This window comes from Morone saxatilis, unplaced genomic scaffold (genome assembly GCF_004916995.1).
Source record: "Morone saxatilis isolate NCDOM2014 unplaced genomic scaffold, NCSU_SB_2.0 Contig10, whole genome shotgun sequence".
Lineage (NCBI taxonomy): Eukaryota > Metazoa > Chordata > Actinopteri > Moronidae > Morone > Morone saxatilis.
The window spans coordinates 1,421,150-1,437,164 of NW_023339652.1; the positions used below are offsets into that span (position 1 = coordinate 1,421,150).

General features: G+C 43.5%; 2 protein-coding genes across 2 annotated transcripts in view; both read left to right on the forward strand.

The window, feature by feature from the left end:
• The window catches only part of LOC118342056 (UPF0606 protein KIAA1549-like), a 12,542-nt gene extending 2,829 nt beyond the window's left edge, over positions 1 to 9,713 (forward strand). Inside the window, 20 exon segments of the mRNA XM_035680482.1 lie at positions 6 to 820; positions 918 to 1,000; positions 1,354 to 1,653; positions 1,777 to 1,963; positions 2,166 to 2,225; positions 2,375 to 2,526; positions 2,657 to 2,834; positions 3,268 to 3,452; positions 3,528 to 3,733; positions 4,048 to 4,175; positions 4,326 to 4,340; positions 4,573 to 4,763; positions 4,833 to 5,068; positions 5,272 to 5,407; positions 5,670 to 5,744; positions 5,747 to 5,968; positions 6,057 to 6,109; positions 6,194 to 6,321; positions 6,412 to 6,566; positions 7,311 to 9,713. Of these exon segments, the coding sequence (XP_035536375.1) occupies positions 6 to 820; positions 918 to 1,000; positions 1,354 to 1,653; positions 1,777 to 1,963; positions 2,166 to 2,225; positions 2,375 to 2,526; positions 2,657 to 2,834; positions 3,268 to 3,452; positions 3,528 to 3,733; positions 4,048 to 4,175; positions 4,326 to 4,340; positions 4,573 to 4,763; positions 4,833 to 5,068; positions 5,272 to 5,407; positions 5,670 to 5,744; positions 5,747 to 5,968; positions 6,057 to 6,109; positions 6,194 to 6,321; positions 6,412 to 6,566; positions 7,311 to 7,535 (3,730 nt within the window). The 3' untranslated portion in view covers positions 7,536 to 9,713.
• A 3,332-nt stretch (positions 9,714 to 13,045) lies between these two features.
• svopl (SVOP-like) overlaps positions 13,046 to 16,015 on the forward strand; it is a gene marked incomplete in the record, with an annotated part of 6,442 nt that continues 3,472 nt past the window's right edge. The window contains 5 exon segments of the mRNA XM_035675383.1: positions 13,046 to 13,157; positions 14,282 to 14,397; positions 15,591 to 15,647; positions 15,650 to 15,678; positions 15,764 to 15,862. Coding sequence (XP_035531276.1) covers positions 14,283 to 14,397; positions 15,591 to 15,647; positions 15,650 to 15,678; positions 15,764 to 15,862 — 300 coding nt within the window.

Consider the following 16,015-nt stretch of genomic DNA (forward strand, 5'->3'; position numbering starts at 1 on the left):
CCCCTCTCCTCCCGCCTACCCCTTTCACCATCCTCATCTACCCCCAGCATCCCCCTGCACACTCGCCCCACCCATCCAGACGTCTTCCCCACCTGGGATGAAGACTACGACCTGGAGGACATGATGCCTCTGGAGCCGACGGAGCTGCTACTGCCGGACATGAACAGTCTGGAGTACTACACGAACCTGTTAGCCCGGGAGAGAGAGAGAGAGAGGGAAAGAGAGAAGGAGCGAGAGAGGGAGAGAGACCAGGACCTTGTCCACCGGACTGACTCCAAACCCCCCATCACTCCCACAACAACCCAAACCCACCGTTCCCCTCCACCACCAAGCTTTGGTCATCCTCCAGGACAGGAGTCTAAGCATCCCCCATCGGGACCCACCCCTCCCCTCACCCTCTCACCCACTCTCACAGGTGAGGAGAAGTCAACCACCATCAGAACCCCATCCACCTTTTCTCCTCCTGCTCCAAAACCCAAAGACCATGTCCCAGTCCCGGGCAGACACCCTTTTCGTCCCCCTTCCAACACCACCGGCCGGGTGCCTCCCCCTCCACCGCTGGGACCACCCACCCGCCCCGACAGACCGGAGAGGCCTCCAGTGGTCATAGAGAAACCAGCAAAGGTTCCAACCACCAGGACCACCACCACCACCACCAAGGCCACAACCACCACTACTGCCATCACCACCACCACCCAGATCACAGCCATCAGCCTGACCAGAGCCCCTCCAGTCACTACGCCCAGAGTGGCCCAGACCCCGCCCACCAGACAGTACCTGTGTAACGTCACCAAACCAGAGATGTACCTGGTCAGAGTAGGTAAGACCACAGAGGGTCATGTGACAGGAACATCAGGTACTGCTGAACCGCCATAACAGGGTCAGTCAGCTGATCTGTGTCTTTTTATCTCCTGCAGTCAATTCAAAAGGTTCGTCAGCAGGTTTCACTCAAGTCAGAGATCTTCTGAAGAGGGAGTTCAACCGTTCAGTGGAGCTCCAGGTAGAAACACAATTTCCTCGAATACCATCTCCTCCACACAAAAACCTCCTCCTCTTCCACAATCACAACATCCTCCACCACAAAAACCACCTCCTGCACCACAAACACCACCTCCTCCATAATCACCACCTTCTTCACCACAATCATCACCTCCTCCACCACAAAAACCACCTCCTTCACCACAATCACCAACTCCTCCACCAAATATACCACCTCCTCAACCACAAATACCATCTCCTCCACCACAATCACCACCTCCTCCACAATCACCACCACCAAAAACACACCTTGAACTCACCTTGATGATGTCAGATGCTTGACAGCTGTCTGTCACTGCTCTGCTTCCTTATCAGTTCCTGAGAACTCCATCTAGTTTTGCTTTCCGAGTTGTGTCGGGGCCAATGATCTTCACCGCCATCTCAGTCATCAACGCCCTCCGCCAACCACCACGCAGCTTTGGTCCTGTTCCCACCGTGTCACCGCTCTACACCATACCTGACCTCAGGTACCAGATCCACTCTGTGCTGCAGTTTGTCCCCACCCATGTCGACGTCAGAGTTTGTAACTTCAGCGAACGGGTGGAGAGAGGCCTGATGATGGCATACGCCGAGACACGGAGACGATTACATGAAGCGGGAAACGTCACAGTACAGGTAAGTCTGTTACCTGTACATTAAAAAATCTAAATGTAACGATAAAGAATATCCTTGCTAATAACCACCTGGCTTCAAAAATCAGTTTAAAAAACCCTTCAAGTTATCTCTGCGTGTCTCCAGCTGTTGAACATCACCATGGCCGTTAATCGGCCAGCGGTGGAGCAGAAGGTATCCATCGACATCACCTTTGCAGTGCGTGATGGGCGGGACTACCTGCCTGGGTCAGAGGTCAGCGAACACCTGAGGAAGCTCAGCCTGGTCGAGTTCAGCTTCTACATCGGTTTTCCTGCCCAGCAGATCGCAGAACGTACGACACACACACACTCGTACATTGTTTATACGCCCGTATGTTAACAAATGTTCTCATCAATGTTTGTTCGTTTGTTAAAAATGTAGAACATTTGTGAGGAGTGTTTAATTTATGCTAAACGGTTCTTAGACATATGTTAAATGTGTGTCAAAAATATTAAATGTGTGTTAAATATATGTTTGTGTATGAATGTTCACAGCTTTCCACTACCCTGAGCTGAACACGTCTCACCACCTGCGATCCACCTGGGTCCGTACAGGTGAGAACACATCTCTGCTTGTTGCAAACTGTTGCAGTTGTGTTTGAATTTGTTATTTTTTTTCCCCGTTGCATTGGGACAAATGCAGATATTCTGAAATAGAGAATATTGCTGAATAGTTCCATATGTTTATGTCTGTGTTGTATCAGTCCTGTTGGGAGTTCAGGAGCAGTTGGTGGCTGAGAGGAGTTTTAAAGCTCGTCTGGAGAGACGTCTGGCTCTGCTGCTGGAGGAGGGACTACAGACGTCCAGCAGGAGGCGCTTGAAGAGAGCTACAGCTGTGGGCAACAACAGTCTGCAGGTATGTACTGTAAACCACACAGGTATACACAGATCATAGAGGTATACACAGATAACACATCAGGTATATACATCAGCACACCTGCACAGTGTCAGAATTCTTTCTAAAATGTCAACTTGTTGTGTCTCAGGTGGTTCGGGTGTCGAAGCTGTCAGGTCCGGAGCGCCCCCTGGAGGTCTTTTATTTCGTGGAGGGTCCAGGTGGTGAGCGGATCCCGGCCGAGGCGACCGCGGCCACCCTGAACCGCCTGGACCTTCAGAGAGCCGCCATCGTCCTCGGACACCGAGTCCAGAGACCGCTTGCCCAACGTGAGTCAAGACCTGAATCTGCTCAGAACACAGACCATAAACTGTCACTGAACTCTGAACTGGATCCCAGGATGCTTTGGGAGCTAACTTGTGTGTGTCAGCTGTGGATGTAGTAATAGAGGTGATGCAGCGCCTCCACTCACTCACTGGTCACTGGTGGTATTGCACCTAAAATAATTTCCCCATAGATCTCCATTATACAAGACTGCAGACAGGTTCAGTTACTCTTGTAAATAAGAATTTAAACCATGAAGATTTAATATTTGTAAAGTTTGGAAGTTTCCCAGAAATTTTTTGCTATATGTGCTTGTGTTTTATTGGGTAGAGAAATATCCCAGCATGCATTTCACATCAACCGGTAGAGCTGGCAGCAAAAGTAACAATTTAAATGTTTTACTTTCACCTGTCTCACATGTCTCTCACCTGTCTCCAGCTGTAGAGACTCTATCTATCCCTCCAGCGGAAACTCAGAGCAGCAGTATCTGGCTGATTGTCGGCGTGGTCGTCCCCGTCTTGCTGGCTGTCTTCATCATCATCATCCTCTACTGGAAGCTGTGCGGCTCAGAGAAGCTCGAGTTCCAGCCAGACGCCATCAACACCATCCAGCAGAGGCAGAAGGTCAGAGTTCACCAGGAAGCTGTTTTCTTTCTTTCCTGTCGTATTAATTTGTACTAACAGCTGATCCCCTCTCAGCTCCAGGCTCCCAGCGTGAAAGGCTTCGACTTTGCGAAGCTCCACCTCGGGCAGCACAGTAAAGATGACATCATGGTGATCCAGGAGCCTGGCCCACTGCCCGCCCCCATCAAAGAGGCCACGCCCTCTGATGGTGGAGACCTCAACACGCCCAAATCTAAAGGATCATCCACCAAGGTGGCACGATCCAGCCGCCGCAGGGGCAGGTCAGACATCAACAATCTGTACGCGGATCCATTCAAAATTGTTCAAAATATTAATCTTTTCAAACCTCACAATGTATAAATATATACATGTTTCCGAAAATCTCCATCTTGTTTCAAAACTATTTAAAAATGTCCTCACTTTCTTAAAATATTTAATTTCTTAAATTTCAAGAAACTTAATTTAAAACTTAATTGGCTTGTTGGAAGTATGATGTCACTTGACTCACAACTTTACTGACACGCCTTCAAATGATGTCAGAAAGAAGATAAAACTTTATTGTCACAAAAATTAATCTTGTCCTCTCGTCTGTCAGGCTCAGCCCGTCAGACGGCGACTCGCTGGGCAGCGACCAATCGAGCGGCAGAGAATCAGCAGAAGAAAGCACTCGACCAGTGGCCACGCCCAGTGAAGGGAAACAGCACAGGAAGACGCCCAAAAATGGTCAGAGTGTTTGATGTGTGTGTGTGTGTGTGAAGAGATTTAAATGTGAGAGGAAGCAGAGGAGGTAGAGGAGGAGCGATGGATGAGGAAAATAAAGCTTCTGTTCTAACATTCATCATCTCTTTTCTTTTTAATGCTTCTGGACTGAAGGGAGGAGCAAGATGGGTACGTTTATACCTTCATACTCTGATCAATATTTTAGATCAACAGTTGATCAGATGCTTTTAACTCTGCAGACGCAGTTTGAAACTTGTGACCAAAGTGGAACATCTGACAGCTAAATCAATCTCTTAAATACACATACAGGACAGACAGACAGGAAGTAGATGTCCAACACAGTAAAATCACGGATTGGACAATCAGGATCTGACCATTCTACGTTTGTTTGTCCCATCAGGCAGCGGTCCAGACGAACTTCTCTCTTCGTCCTCCATCTTCGACCACGTCGACCGTCTGTCACGCGGCTCGTCCGATGGCACCCGACGCCAGGCCAACAAGGTACAGCTGATCGCCATGCAGCCGCGACCGAGCCCTCCACACGCCCATTCCCAGCCGAGCCCCACCCTCACCGAGAAGGTCAACACAGAGGTGAGTCGCACCCTGGCTGCTTACCATGAGGATGTTTCGTACATCGCTGACCTTCCTGTACTCCTGCAGGTGGCGCTGAGACACAAGTCGGAGATCGAGCACCACAGGAACAAACTGCGGCAGCGTGCCAAGAGGCGGGGGCAGTGTGAGTTTCCCTCTATGGACGACATCATGGACGCGTTTGGAGACGGGCCAGTGCAGGGCGATGTGGCGCAGCGTCTCTACAGCTCCGCCCATGACCACATGGACTGCATCCTGCAGGCCGACGCTGCCTCACCCCCCACCCCCACCGACTCCAGGAGAAGGTCAGACTTGGGAAAGCCTGAGCTGATTGGAGAATTAACTTTTATTATTTACTATATTTATTTATTAACTGATTAATATTATTAAGACAATAAAACTGTGTAAATATGAACTTCTGATTATGAAAATTGATACCTGAGGAGACTCTAAAACACCACATTCACAATGAAACACATTTTCTATTTATGTGTGTTTGTACGTCCAGAGGGAGGCGCTCTCCTCGGGGTCGGCGGGCTCAGCCAGGACCTGGAAGTCTTCCTGATACGGACAGAGACCGGCTGCTCACCGACCAGAGTGCCACCTACAGGAAATACCCAGGACTCAACAACGTGGCCTACATGGTAAGACAACTGTTCTACAGGAAGCATTTGTCTACCTAGCCCTGACATCTTGGACCAATGTCATCTGTTTTTCTTTCTAGAGACATATATGATACATTTAAATAGATATAAGTTGTCTGGAGATAATCAAAAACAGGACTGATGTGAGGTAGCCCCAATGGATACAAGAAAGTATCATCAGCATAAAGGTTTACATTATAGTGCTCAATTGAAAACTAAACTGAACATTTATTTTGTATTCTCTCTCTCCGCTTTCATATAGTCGGACCCTGACCTGCCCCCAGACCACGGCAGCCCCTCCCCTACTGACGAGGTGTTTGACCCCGCCCCAGCCCCCACCAACCCTAGCACATGCCCCCCCAGCCTTCCATCGAGGAGGCGCGGCAGCAGATGCACTCCCTCCTGGATGACGCCTTCGCCCTGGTGTCGCCGTCCTCACAGGGCAGCGCCGGGGTGAGCGGGGTAAGCCCTGCCCTGCCCAGCCCCTCCCCACAGGCCCGCCCCCCAGGCAGGCAGTGGGGCTCTTACCCAGCAGCCCCCTCTCACAGCCCCTTTTCTGCAGTGAGTGTGTCATCCTGCAGCTGAGGCCATTTGTTCAGCATGACTTCATGTTCATGTTTTCATTTTCTTATTCTCTCCCTTTCTGCAGAGGTACGTAGAGCTGGGGATGTCTCCCACATCAGTCCAGGGCCTGTTGCAGAGGTCAGTGTCAGTGCACTTAAAACCAGGTCCAGGTCTGTAAGCTGGAGTAAGCATCAGTACTGATGCCCTGTGTGTTTTATCCAGGCAGGGCCTGACCTCAGGAGGGTATGTTTCTACTGGAGACCAACTGCAGGAGTCGGTTTACTCCAGCAGGGGACAGTACGAGGACCCCCCCTCATCGTCCAGACCACGACCTGTAGGGGGCAGCACAGGTACGATCATTTGGATGTATTGATCACATGCAGTGCTGATTTTAACTTCATTTTACTTGCATGGTATCCTTTACATTTGTTAACCTCCAGGTGCACAGCTCCACCACTTGACCCAGGTGGGTTTGTCGAGCCAGATTGGTGCCTACCCTGGGGTGGGTCGGAGTATGTCGGGACCCACAGGCACCAGCTGGAACCAGCAGCACTCAGACCAGGATCTGTCCAGACCTGGAGCCAGCAGAGAGAGTGTGAGTTCACTGTGTGGAATAGCAAAATCAAACTAAACTTGGCCGAACGTCTTTCATTCTTTACTCCCCAGCGTAGCAACAAGAGCTATGGTGATGTAGTTCAAACCAGTCCAGGCCTGACCTGTCTGTTTCAGACCTGTCCTGAAAAGACCAGTGTTACCCAAAAATGTTCAGACCAGTCCTGACCAGACCCTCCAGGAAGTTCTCCATGAATTGTACACAACCTTGCAATTTTGTCCAATCACCGCAAAAAATTTAATTAAACAATTCATTGTAGTCAAACTACTAGCAATTTTATTCTCACCAGAGAAAGTTCCCTTTGTTCCGTTATTTCATCGCACAAAATCACAAATTCATCACAATTTTTAAGAAAACTGCAGTGAAGTCAGGAATTATAGGCTGCAGTAATCCCAAAAATCCCTGTGAAATCCCGAAGGGATTGCCTGCCCAGACCAGTCCAGTCTAGACAAGTCCTAACCTGTCTAGATGAATCCTATCCAAATTAGTCTGGACCAGTGCAGAGCAGAGCTGGCCAGTCCAGTCTATACCATCTGAGACAAGTCAAGACCAGTTTTTGCCTCGAGACCATCTGACCCTCAAGATTTTTATGTTCAGTTTTTTTTATGTTATGAGTGCAACAAGGCAATACAAATAACCACTGACATTAATTTTCTTTACATGTCTTTTATCTGGATTTATTTTCTTGGCCTTACTCTCCTCACCTTCTCTCCCTTCTCCCTACAGGTGCTGTCATTTCCTGAGTTCTCCTCTTCCTCTGTTTTCCAGATGCCCAGCTCCTCATTGCGGGACCCGTCGGCTCCGCCTCTCCTCCTGACTTCACCGACACCAGAGTACCCGCCGGACGACGCCTCACCCTCCGCCCACACCTCAGCTTCCCTTATAAAGGCTATCAGGGAGGAGCTGCGACGTCTGGCCCAGAAACAGGCTGCAGTGACCAGCTACCCTTAGACTGGTTTGTATCAGGACTCAGCTGGTTATTGTTTTAAACCACTCAGAGCCAGTAAGGACTGGATTAAAACCATAAAACTGACTGATCTACACTCTGGACTCTCTTGAGCTAATCTACATCTGTGCCGCTAATCCAAAATAACTCTGGACCACAATCCACGTCTGAAAAAAAAAAGGACATAAAAGACCTCCGGTTCTTTACAGGGTCCTGTCTGTCTGTCCGTCATCCTTCAGCTCAGTGTTTATTGGACAGGAGTTTGATTCTTCACGTTTTGACTGAAGTGCTTCCTGGAGTTGATCATTCAATGATCATCCTTCTTCAACTTCTGGAGTGACAATTCATTCCTGAAAATCTGGACTGGATTGTCCCTTCCTGACCTTCTGAAATGGATCCTCCCCCGTGATCATCTGGAGTTGGATGGTCCTTCCCGACATTCTTGAGCTGATGGTCCCTCCAGATCCTCTGGAGGAGATGGTCCCTCCAGATCCTCTGGAGCAGATGGTCCCTCTCGACCGTCTAGAGCGAATGGTCCCTCCAGACCTGCTTGGGCATTTCATCCCTCTTGAACTTCTGGAGAAAATCGACGCCCCTGACCCTTCTGGAGTGGATCATCTCTCCTTACCTTCCAGAGTGGATGATCCTTTCTGGAGTTCTGAAGTGGATGGTCCCTTTGGAACTTCTGAAGCAAGTCATCCCTTCTGATCTTCTGGGTGGATCGTCCTGGAGTAGACGGTTGCTCCTGACCTTCCAAGTGGATGGTTCCTCCTGACCTTCTGGAGTCGATGATCCCTCCCGAAGTTCTAAAGCAGATCGTCGCTCTGGACCTTCTGTGGTGCTAACCGTCAGCCTCATATCATCTACTCATTGACCACTTATTGCCTTCCACACTCCCATCAGCCACAGAGATCAGGTCTCTGTTCATAAACCATATCAATGAGGTCTTTGCACTGAGGACAGCTGGAGGTGGCGTACAGTTCCTTCGACAAGGGGACGCAAAACAGGAAAAAATTATATATAAATATCTATAAGAATTAATATAAATATCTGTAAAGAGATAGAATACCAATGAGCACAATATTAATGTAAGAGTTATTATTGGAGTATTGAGATGTTACTTATTTTTTATTGCTTATATATGAAAGTATACTTTAAATCGTTTATTTTAAACAAAAAAAAGACCAAACTACTGTTCTATGGTTGTATTCCTCTTGTGTTTGAGCTCGCTGTACATTTTGAGCCGGCGCTTGTTTCTCTGTGGAGACGTTGCTTATCGTAGCTGCTCGCTCGTGTGTTCATGTATCGGTGGCAATGAAAAAAAAACTGCTAATGCATCGCTTTAATATAACGTTTTTTCATCGCTGATTTGTTAACATCCATCAATTTGTGGGCAGAACGCTATAGATGAGTTTATCACGTGGCAGTTGTTTCTGTACGGGGCAGAGATGGTAAACCAGTCATTCATCACAACCAGAAATTAAAGCTAAAATCAGACACAACACTTGCACACAATAAAACACATTCTTACCACTAACTGAATGTCATAACTGTAGCAGTGATAGGAGATAACCTTAAAACTACTTCTTATTAATGGTAGTGATGCAAACAAAAAAGGACCCAGGGCAGAACCTTGAGGCACACCATAGCACAGATGAGAAATTATTAACAATGGCTGCCTCATTAGTTCCCTGTGAGGTTATGTCTGTTATGCAACAGAAAACTGATGAAAAACATCTCTATTCTTACTATCATGTTTTTTGGAGGCCTCAGTATTGAATTATACTGTATTATTGTTACAAAATATAGATAACATTTTGTGATATTATAATAAAGCTTTTGTTCATTCCAAAAACCACAATAAAAATACTTGTGTGACACCTTGAAACCGCAATAGTTTCTGAGACGGTTATTGTATTGAAAATCAGAAAAAAACTTTTCTTTGGTGCGTAATATTATGCTCAATGTATTCACCGAGTGGCCTGGGGGCCCTAGTGTTCAACTCACACTGTAAGCACCCGGGGCCGCTGGTGGTAAGCACGAAGGGCCCAGAAACCCTCACACTGTAGGTGCTGAAGGGGCCAGAGTGGTCAGTGTGCACGATTTGCACCGAAGGTCCTTCTGAGGCTCTGGTGGAACCGGCCCCAAAGGCCTGGTCCATTATCCAGCTTTGTTGCTTATTAACAGTGAAGGAACATGTTTGACCTGATGGTGGCGTCAGTGGGATGTTGTTACTGTTTATTCTTTGTACGGTGGCCTTCATAGAACATTTTAGACTCAGTTCAGACTCGACTGTGTCTTTGTCCATTTACAGTTTGATAATGGATCCTTCAGTGTATGAAGGTAAAAATAAATGTTGAGGAAGCTGCTGGGATGTTTTAGTCAGGTTTTAGCTTTTAAATCCAAATGTACAGGCTTCATTCTTGTGGACTGAGCCCACATGAACTTCAGAGGATGAAATATGCTCAGAGACATTACTTAAGACCTCAGTAATTTCCATGGAGAGGATGATTCAAGTTCCTCATCCTGTGATAATCCTGTAATCCTAGTATTTTTCTGAATGGCTCTAAGAGATGCTGACATCAGTATTCGATGCAGGATGTATAGGGTTAGGTGGGGTAAGGACATGTATTTTTCTATGTTGGATGAAAACTATCTTCATGTGCTGGTTGTAGAACCGAATGACTGGTTGCTCTCTCTGCTGGTTGGCTGTTTTCTCTGTAGTGTTGTGAAGAAGTCGGTCGCTCGTAAAAACTTGGTTCCACAGGGTATGAGAGGGTTTGTTCGTCTGCTCTCTGCTCTTCTTCAGCATGTTTGACTAAGTTTGAGGCTTTAGCTACTCGTGATGTTCCAGTTAATGTTCAGCATGCGGCTAAAAGATGTTTAAAACAAAATTTAAATAAGTAAAGAGTTGTTCCACATAAAGTTAAGAGTGAGCAAAGAGTGCCATAAAACCACCGTTCATCCAAACACAGTAGAAAAAAATCAGATGTTTTTTTGTTTTGCATTTCCAAAAGATATTTTTTAATCTAAATAAAGATGGTTACAGTAAACAGTGTATAAATGAAAGTGGATATGGTGTTTAATAGAAAACATAATATATAGAAAATATTTTATCTCTGATTGCTCTGCTGAACGGACTCAAAGATTTGCCCGGCAACAGTGCCAACACATCTTCATGGACCAGAAACGAATCGCAGAACTCTTCACCGGCTGGAGACCTTCTGATTGGACCTAGCACCTGTCAGTCAAACTGTAGGACTTGGCCACACTACAGGATCACATGGTGCTAATTCAATGACTCAAGGTGTGTCTGAAAGTCATCAGATCACACACGGAAAAAAAAATAGAAACCCTGCAGGTGTCGTGATTGAAAAGAGAAGTTCATCTTCTCGTATCAAACTCAAGCTGCTGCTCTGCAGGTTTCACAAACTGCTCCTGAATGTTTCCTTCAATGTTTTCTATACTTTCAGAGTTTCTGTGTTTTCTAGATCTGTGATCCTCAGTGAGAATCCAGCCGACGACAAATCGCACTGTGGATGTTTACTTGTGACAAAACTACTGATTCACAGTGGACTCACCCGGTACTAACATGTACAGTCCTGAAAGGTTATTCCTCTAATGTGAACTTGTGAAACCAAAATACTAACGTGTGAGAACACGATATTAACTCTTGCACAAAAGTGATAGTAGCTAACGTTTGAACAAGATACTAACTAAAACATCACGTGTAACATTTTAACTTGTGTGAACCGGATATTAACTTTTACAAACAAGATAATTAATTGTGGGAACAAGTTATGCATCTTGTTGTATCCAGTAAACAGTAACTCGTGTACTTGTTAAACAATATATGTAAACTTCTCCACACAAATTATAACGTTTGCAAAAGTTATTTTCCTTTGCTCTTAAAATTAAACATCCAATCTTGAGACGTTTTCTGTAATGTGATCTGTATCTTGATATCTGATCTGGATCAGCGGTTCTAGCCTCACTATTACGCTGTGTTCTGTATTTTAGGAACGAGTTCTGTTCTCACTGATCAGCTGTGTGATTTCAGATTTACTCTTCAGACAGTTTGAGTCATTAGTTTTGTCATGAACGAACTTCCGTACAGGTGCTGCTCTGGGTCGAACCACATTCCTGTTGATCCTCTCTGGACTCCAACAAGCAGCTTCTCTGAGTTCAAACCCAGACCAGGTGCCGATGTGGTGACTCGGGGAAGCTGCTTCGAGGAGACGGAGCCTGAAGGAAAAATGTTATTTTAATGTCAAATCAATGACGCGGGAACACTGCCAGCAGCCTCACCTGTTCAACAGCAGCCAGGTGAGTCTTCAGCTGATGTGTCACATGACAGGACTCTGTGTGAGCTGCATCCTGTGGTGTCTGAAAGATTGTGTTAACAAACATTAAAGAGATGTGTTCAAATTCAGCCGATGTTCTATCGTTTATTGTGATTCTGTGGTTCAAACAGAAACAGGTGCTGCTTTTAAAACTGATATTTAGCAACTGAGGATGCGTCTGATCCTTTAATCTAATCTAATCCTTCCTCTTGGGGATAACATCACACTCCCAGTAAACACACATCAGACTTTATATGGAAACATATTAAACACAAACTGCTTCATCATATTTAAAATCAAATCAGAATTATGAAGAGTCAACAGTACATTATGTATTACAGAGAATATTTTCAGAATAAAATCATAATATCTCAAAAACAAATATTTTAGGAAGAGGGGTTATTATAGTTCACTAAAGACATTTTATTTAACTGAACTAAAAACTAGATTTTGGAAAAACTAAAGCTGAGACAATATTGTAAAACAAACTAAAATATAATTAAAAATATGCATCCAACGCCTTTTAGTTTTTATCAATTTTGTCGACACAACAAGCACGAGGAAGCATTTGTGACACTGTGACTCTCACAAATGACCCCATATTTTAATAAAACAATTAAAGCTAACACTGAAACAAGCTAAATGCACTGTGAACAAATTAAAAATACAAACTAAAATTGCTATATTTTGTAAAATTTTCTCAAAAGTCTCAATGTTTTTAGAAAAACAAATCTATTAAAATAGTAAATGTAGCAACTTTTTTTCTCTTTGTATAATTTTATTGTTTTGACTTTATTCTCAAAAAATGTAGAAAAACATAAAAAACATTATGATTTCTAAGATGTCATAACTGATTTATATCAACCAAAACACAGTAACAAGGAAACAAATATATAAAAAAATAATATAAGACCTCAATTAGTTATTTTTTCTTTTGAAGTTTTTTTTAACATAAGTTTACATTTTCCCAACCTGTAAAAAAAAACAACTTTTCAAAGATGAAAAAAAAACAAAAACTTAAATTAATTATTAATTTATAAGTTTTTTCTATTTTTCTTCTTTAATGGTATTAATAGGCCTCCATATATTTATAATCCGTGTATTAAATTAGTTGAACTTCTCCCAGTCTAAAAACAGCTCCCTCCCCCCTCTCGCCGGTTCCCTGATGACGATGACTGTGACACTTCCTGATACACCTGGCCAGGTGAACAACAACAGCACCGAGTAAAGAGACAGTGTGTCACATTAAAACCTCCTTTAGCATGAGAACACACAGACTATAGTGTAAGTACATCTATTCACTAATGACAAAGACATCTTTTTAATCGATCGCAGCCGGACGTTTATTGATCTCTTCAATAAATCCGAGTTTATGGGCGATATTTCAACTTTACTGCTCGGCTTTTCCCCCGGAGTACCTGAAGAACACTTTCTGCCAACCCCGTTTAAAAATCTTGTGGTTTAAGGTTTTCTTCCTGATGTAGGCTGTGAAGATTCACAAAAACGCCAGAAAGAAATTAAGATTTATTAAAAGCGTGTTCTGGTGAATTCGGCCTTCATTCAAACACTCGAGGTCAGTAAAATCTAGTTATGTGAACCAGTTTTCATTGGAAGCAGGCTAAACAAACAAACTGTTGTTCGCTGTACAAACGTCCTGATTTCTTTAAATCACTAACACTTCTCGGACCGTTAGATATTTGAGTTGGTTGCTTATTAAAAGTTCCGACGGTATGAGCATTTACAGCCACAATTGCTGACAAGCGAGTTCGTTAAATTGGTGGATTTTTGAACGGAGTTTGGTGTAACATGATCTCCATCCGACCTGTAGGATTCCAGGAATCTGCTGCGAATCCAGGCTCAACTGATACTGAAAAACTTAGAGTTTATGAGTCTCTTTGATAAAAAATAAGATCCTTTTTTTTGTGTTTGTGGAGACTATTGATTGACTTAAACCACTGACAGTATTTGTCAGGTTAAACATTTAATAACAGAATTATTTTACTTTGAAAACCAGTTGAACCAGTTAAACCCAAAATCGGTCAAGTCTCTGAAACTGGCTTTCGATCGAGAGTTCAAAATAAAAAGTTCTGGAATTTAAAAAAATGTCTTTTTTTATGTTTTAAGTTTTAATTTAATTAAAGAACAAACACATTTAGAACCAACAAATAAGAAATATATAAACAGTTTTATCCTATAATGTATCAGTCATTTTCAGTTTTATTAACAAATTTCCTTTACAGACTCAGACACAATAAAAATAGAGAATAAGAATTTTAAAAATGTGCATTAAACAACAACATATATAGAAAAATATATAACAGCAGTGTAAATCAATAGATCGATAATGATGCTGAGAAATGTATCTGTGTGATCTGGTTTCAGAGGGGCCGCTGTGCTTGTGTTTCTAGGATGGCTGATGGTATGAAGACTCAGCTGGTGAGCGCCATCCACCTGCAGGAGGTGGAACTGCAGGAGAAGCCTGCAGACAAACCGCAGGACTGCGAGAACAACAACAACAGCCGCGGTTAGTCAATAATCAATAATCAATAAGCTGCAGAGAGACTGGAGGTGGACCTCACTAAGTGTGTTAATAATAATCTGTTTTATTTAAACTTCCTGATTTATTTGACTAAAGGTTTCAGCAAATATGACAAAAAGTTATTTTTATAAAAGTTACCTGCTGCAGCTTCTGTGACTGAAGATCAACTCAAATATTTAAATAATATTTATTAAGATTACAACACAATAAAGCTCAAACTGAGGAATACCTAATGCTAATGCTACGTTACACTACGACGTATGAACCTCACTCTGATCGTTTTAATATAATAATGTTTATACAAAGTGCGTCACAAAGCTTCATATTAAGTAGATTTTGCAGCAGGAGTGTTAATGAGTTTAACATGTTGTTGAAAATTCAAAACATGAATTCTACACTGTAAAAATTAATAATAATATTCCTGCAGCTGAAGCACCAAATGCTGTAAAATAAACTAATAAAAGAACCCTCCAGTGGATCAGACTGGTTGTACTGGGCAGCTTCCTGGTGTGAATGTGTAACAGTGTGAATGTGATCAGGGCGTTCCTCTTTCTGAACCTTCCCTGAATAAATAAAGATTAAGATAAAGTGCACTAACACCATCTGTACTGTAGCAAAGTGACTGAATGCATCTTTGTTTAGGTCTTAACCTGTTTTATTTGTTTTTCATCATTAATGTTTATTTATGATAATTTTATTTTCATCCGGCTTCTTTTAAATGTTGCTGCCACAAGGAATTGTGGGACGGCATTATCTCCTTTGGTATTTAAAAGATGGTCCAGAGTTTCATCTGTTAAAGGAGAACTCAGCTCTTATCATGGCCGCCACTCAAATACTTCAGTATTGGAGCAGAAAAGACTTTTGAACCGACCCCGGGCCTTAGAAACACCTGGTTGAGGTCTCTGTTGTTCTGCATCCCACCACCAGATGGCAGCAGCATCTCACAGAGCCTCTTCAATAATCAGACACTTTTAAATAGACTGAAAAGAAAAGAAATCAGCCTTTAAATGAAACTTTATTTAAAAGCTGCAGTTTGTTCTAAAGTCTGATGCTTTGAGCTGAAGCTGATTACAGTTAATGATTTACATTAATATTCTTTTATATGTTAAAATAATGAGACAGACATGAATGAATGAATGAATGAATGAATAAGACCGTGTGTTCTGCAGAAGAATGAGACGTTTCACATGTGGAAGAAGCCGTGGAAACAAATCGGCTTCGGATCGCCTTTCACATCCTCTGTTCGTCATCATGGGGAGCTCCAACGTAAGAAACTGTTCACATCAATAATCAGAAACAAATAATTCCTTCTCATAAGATCAATAAGTTCAGTGAATATTCACATATGCAGATAGTGGAAGCGATGGAGATTATGCTGTTGGCCGTAGTTTCTCCTGAGATTCGCTGTGAGTGGCGTCTGGAAGACTGGCAGGTCGCTCTCGTCTCCACAGTGAGTCACTACTCAATCAATAATCTGATCATATTGTTTTTGATTAATCAATAATTCGATCAATATTGTCTTTTAAGTACGTAGTACTGACTGCTGTGTTTCTCTCAGATGTGGGTTTCTGGGTTTTTATGGTATCGTGGAGTTTTGTGAGGA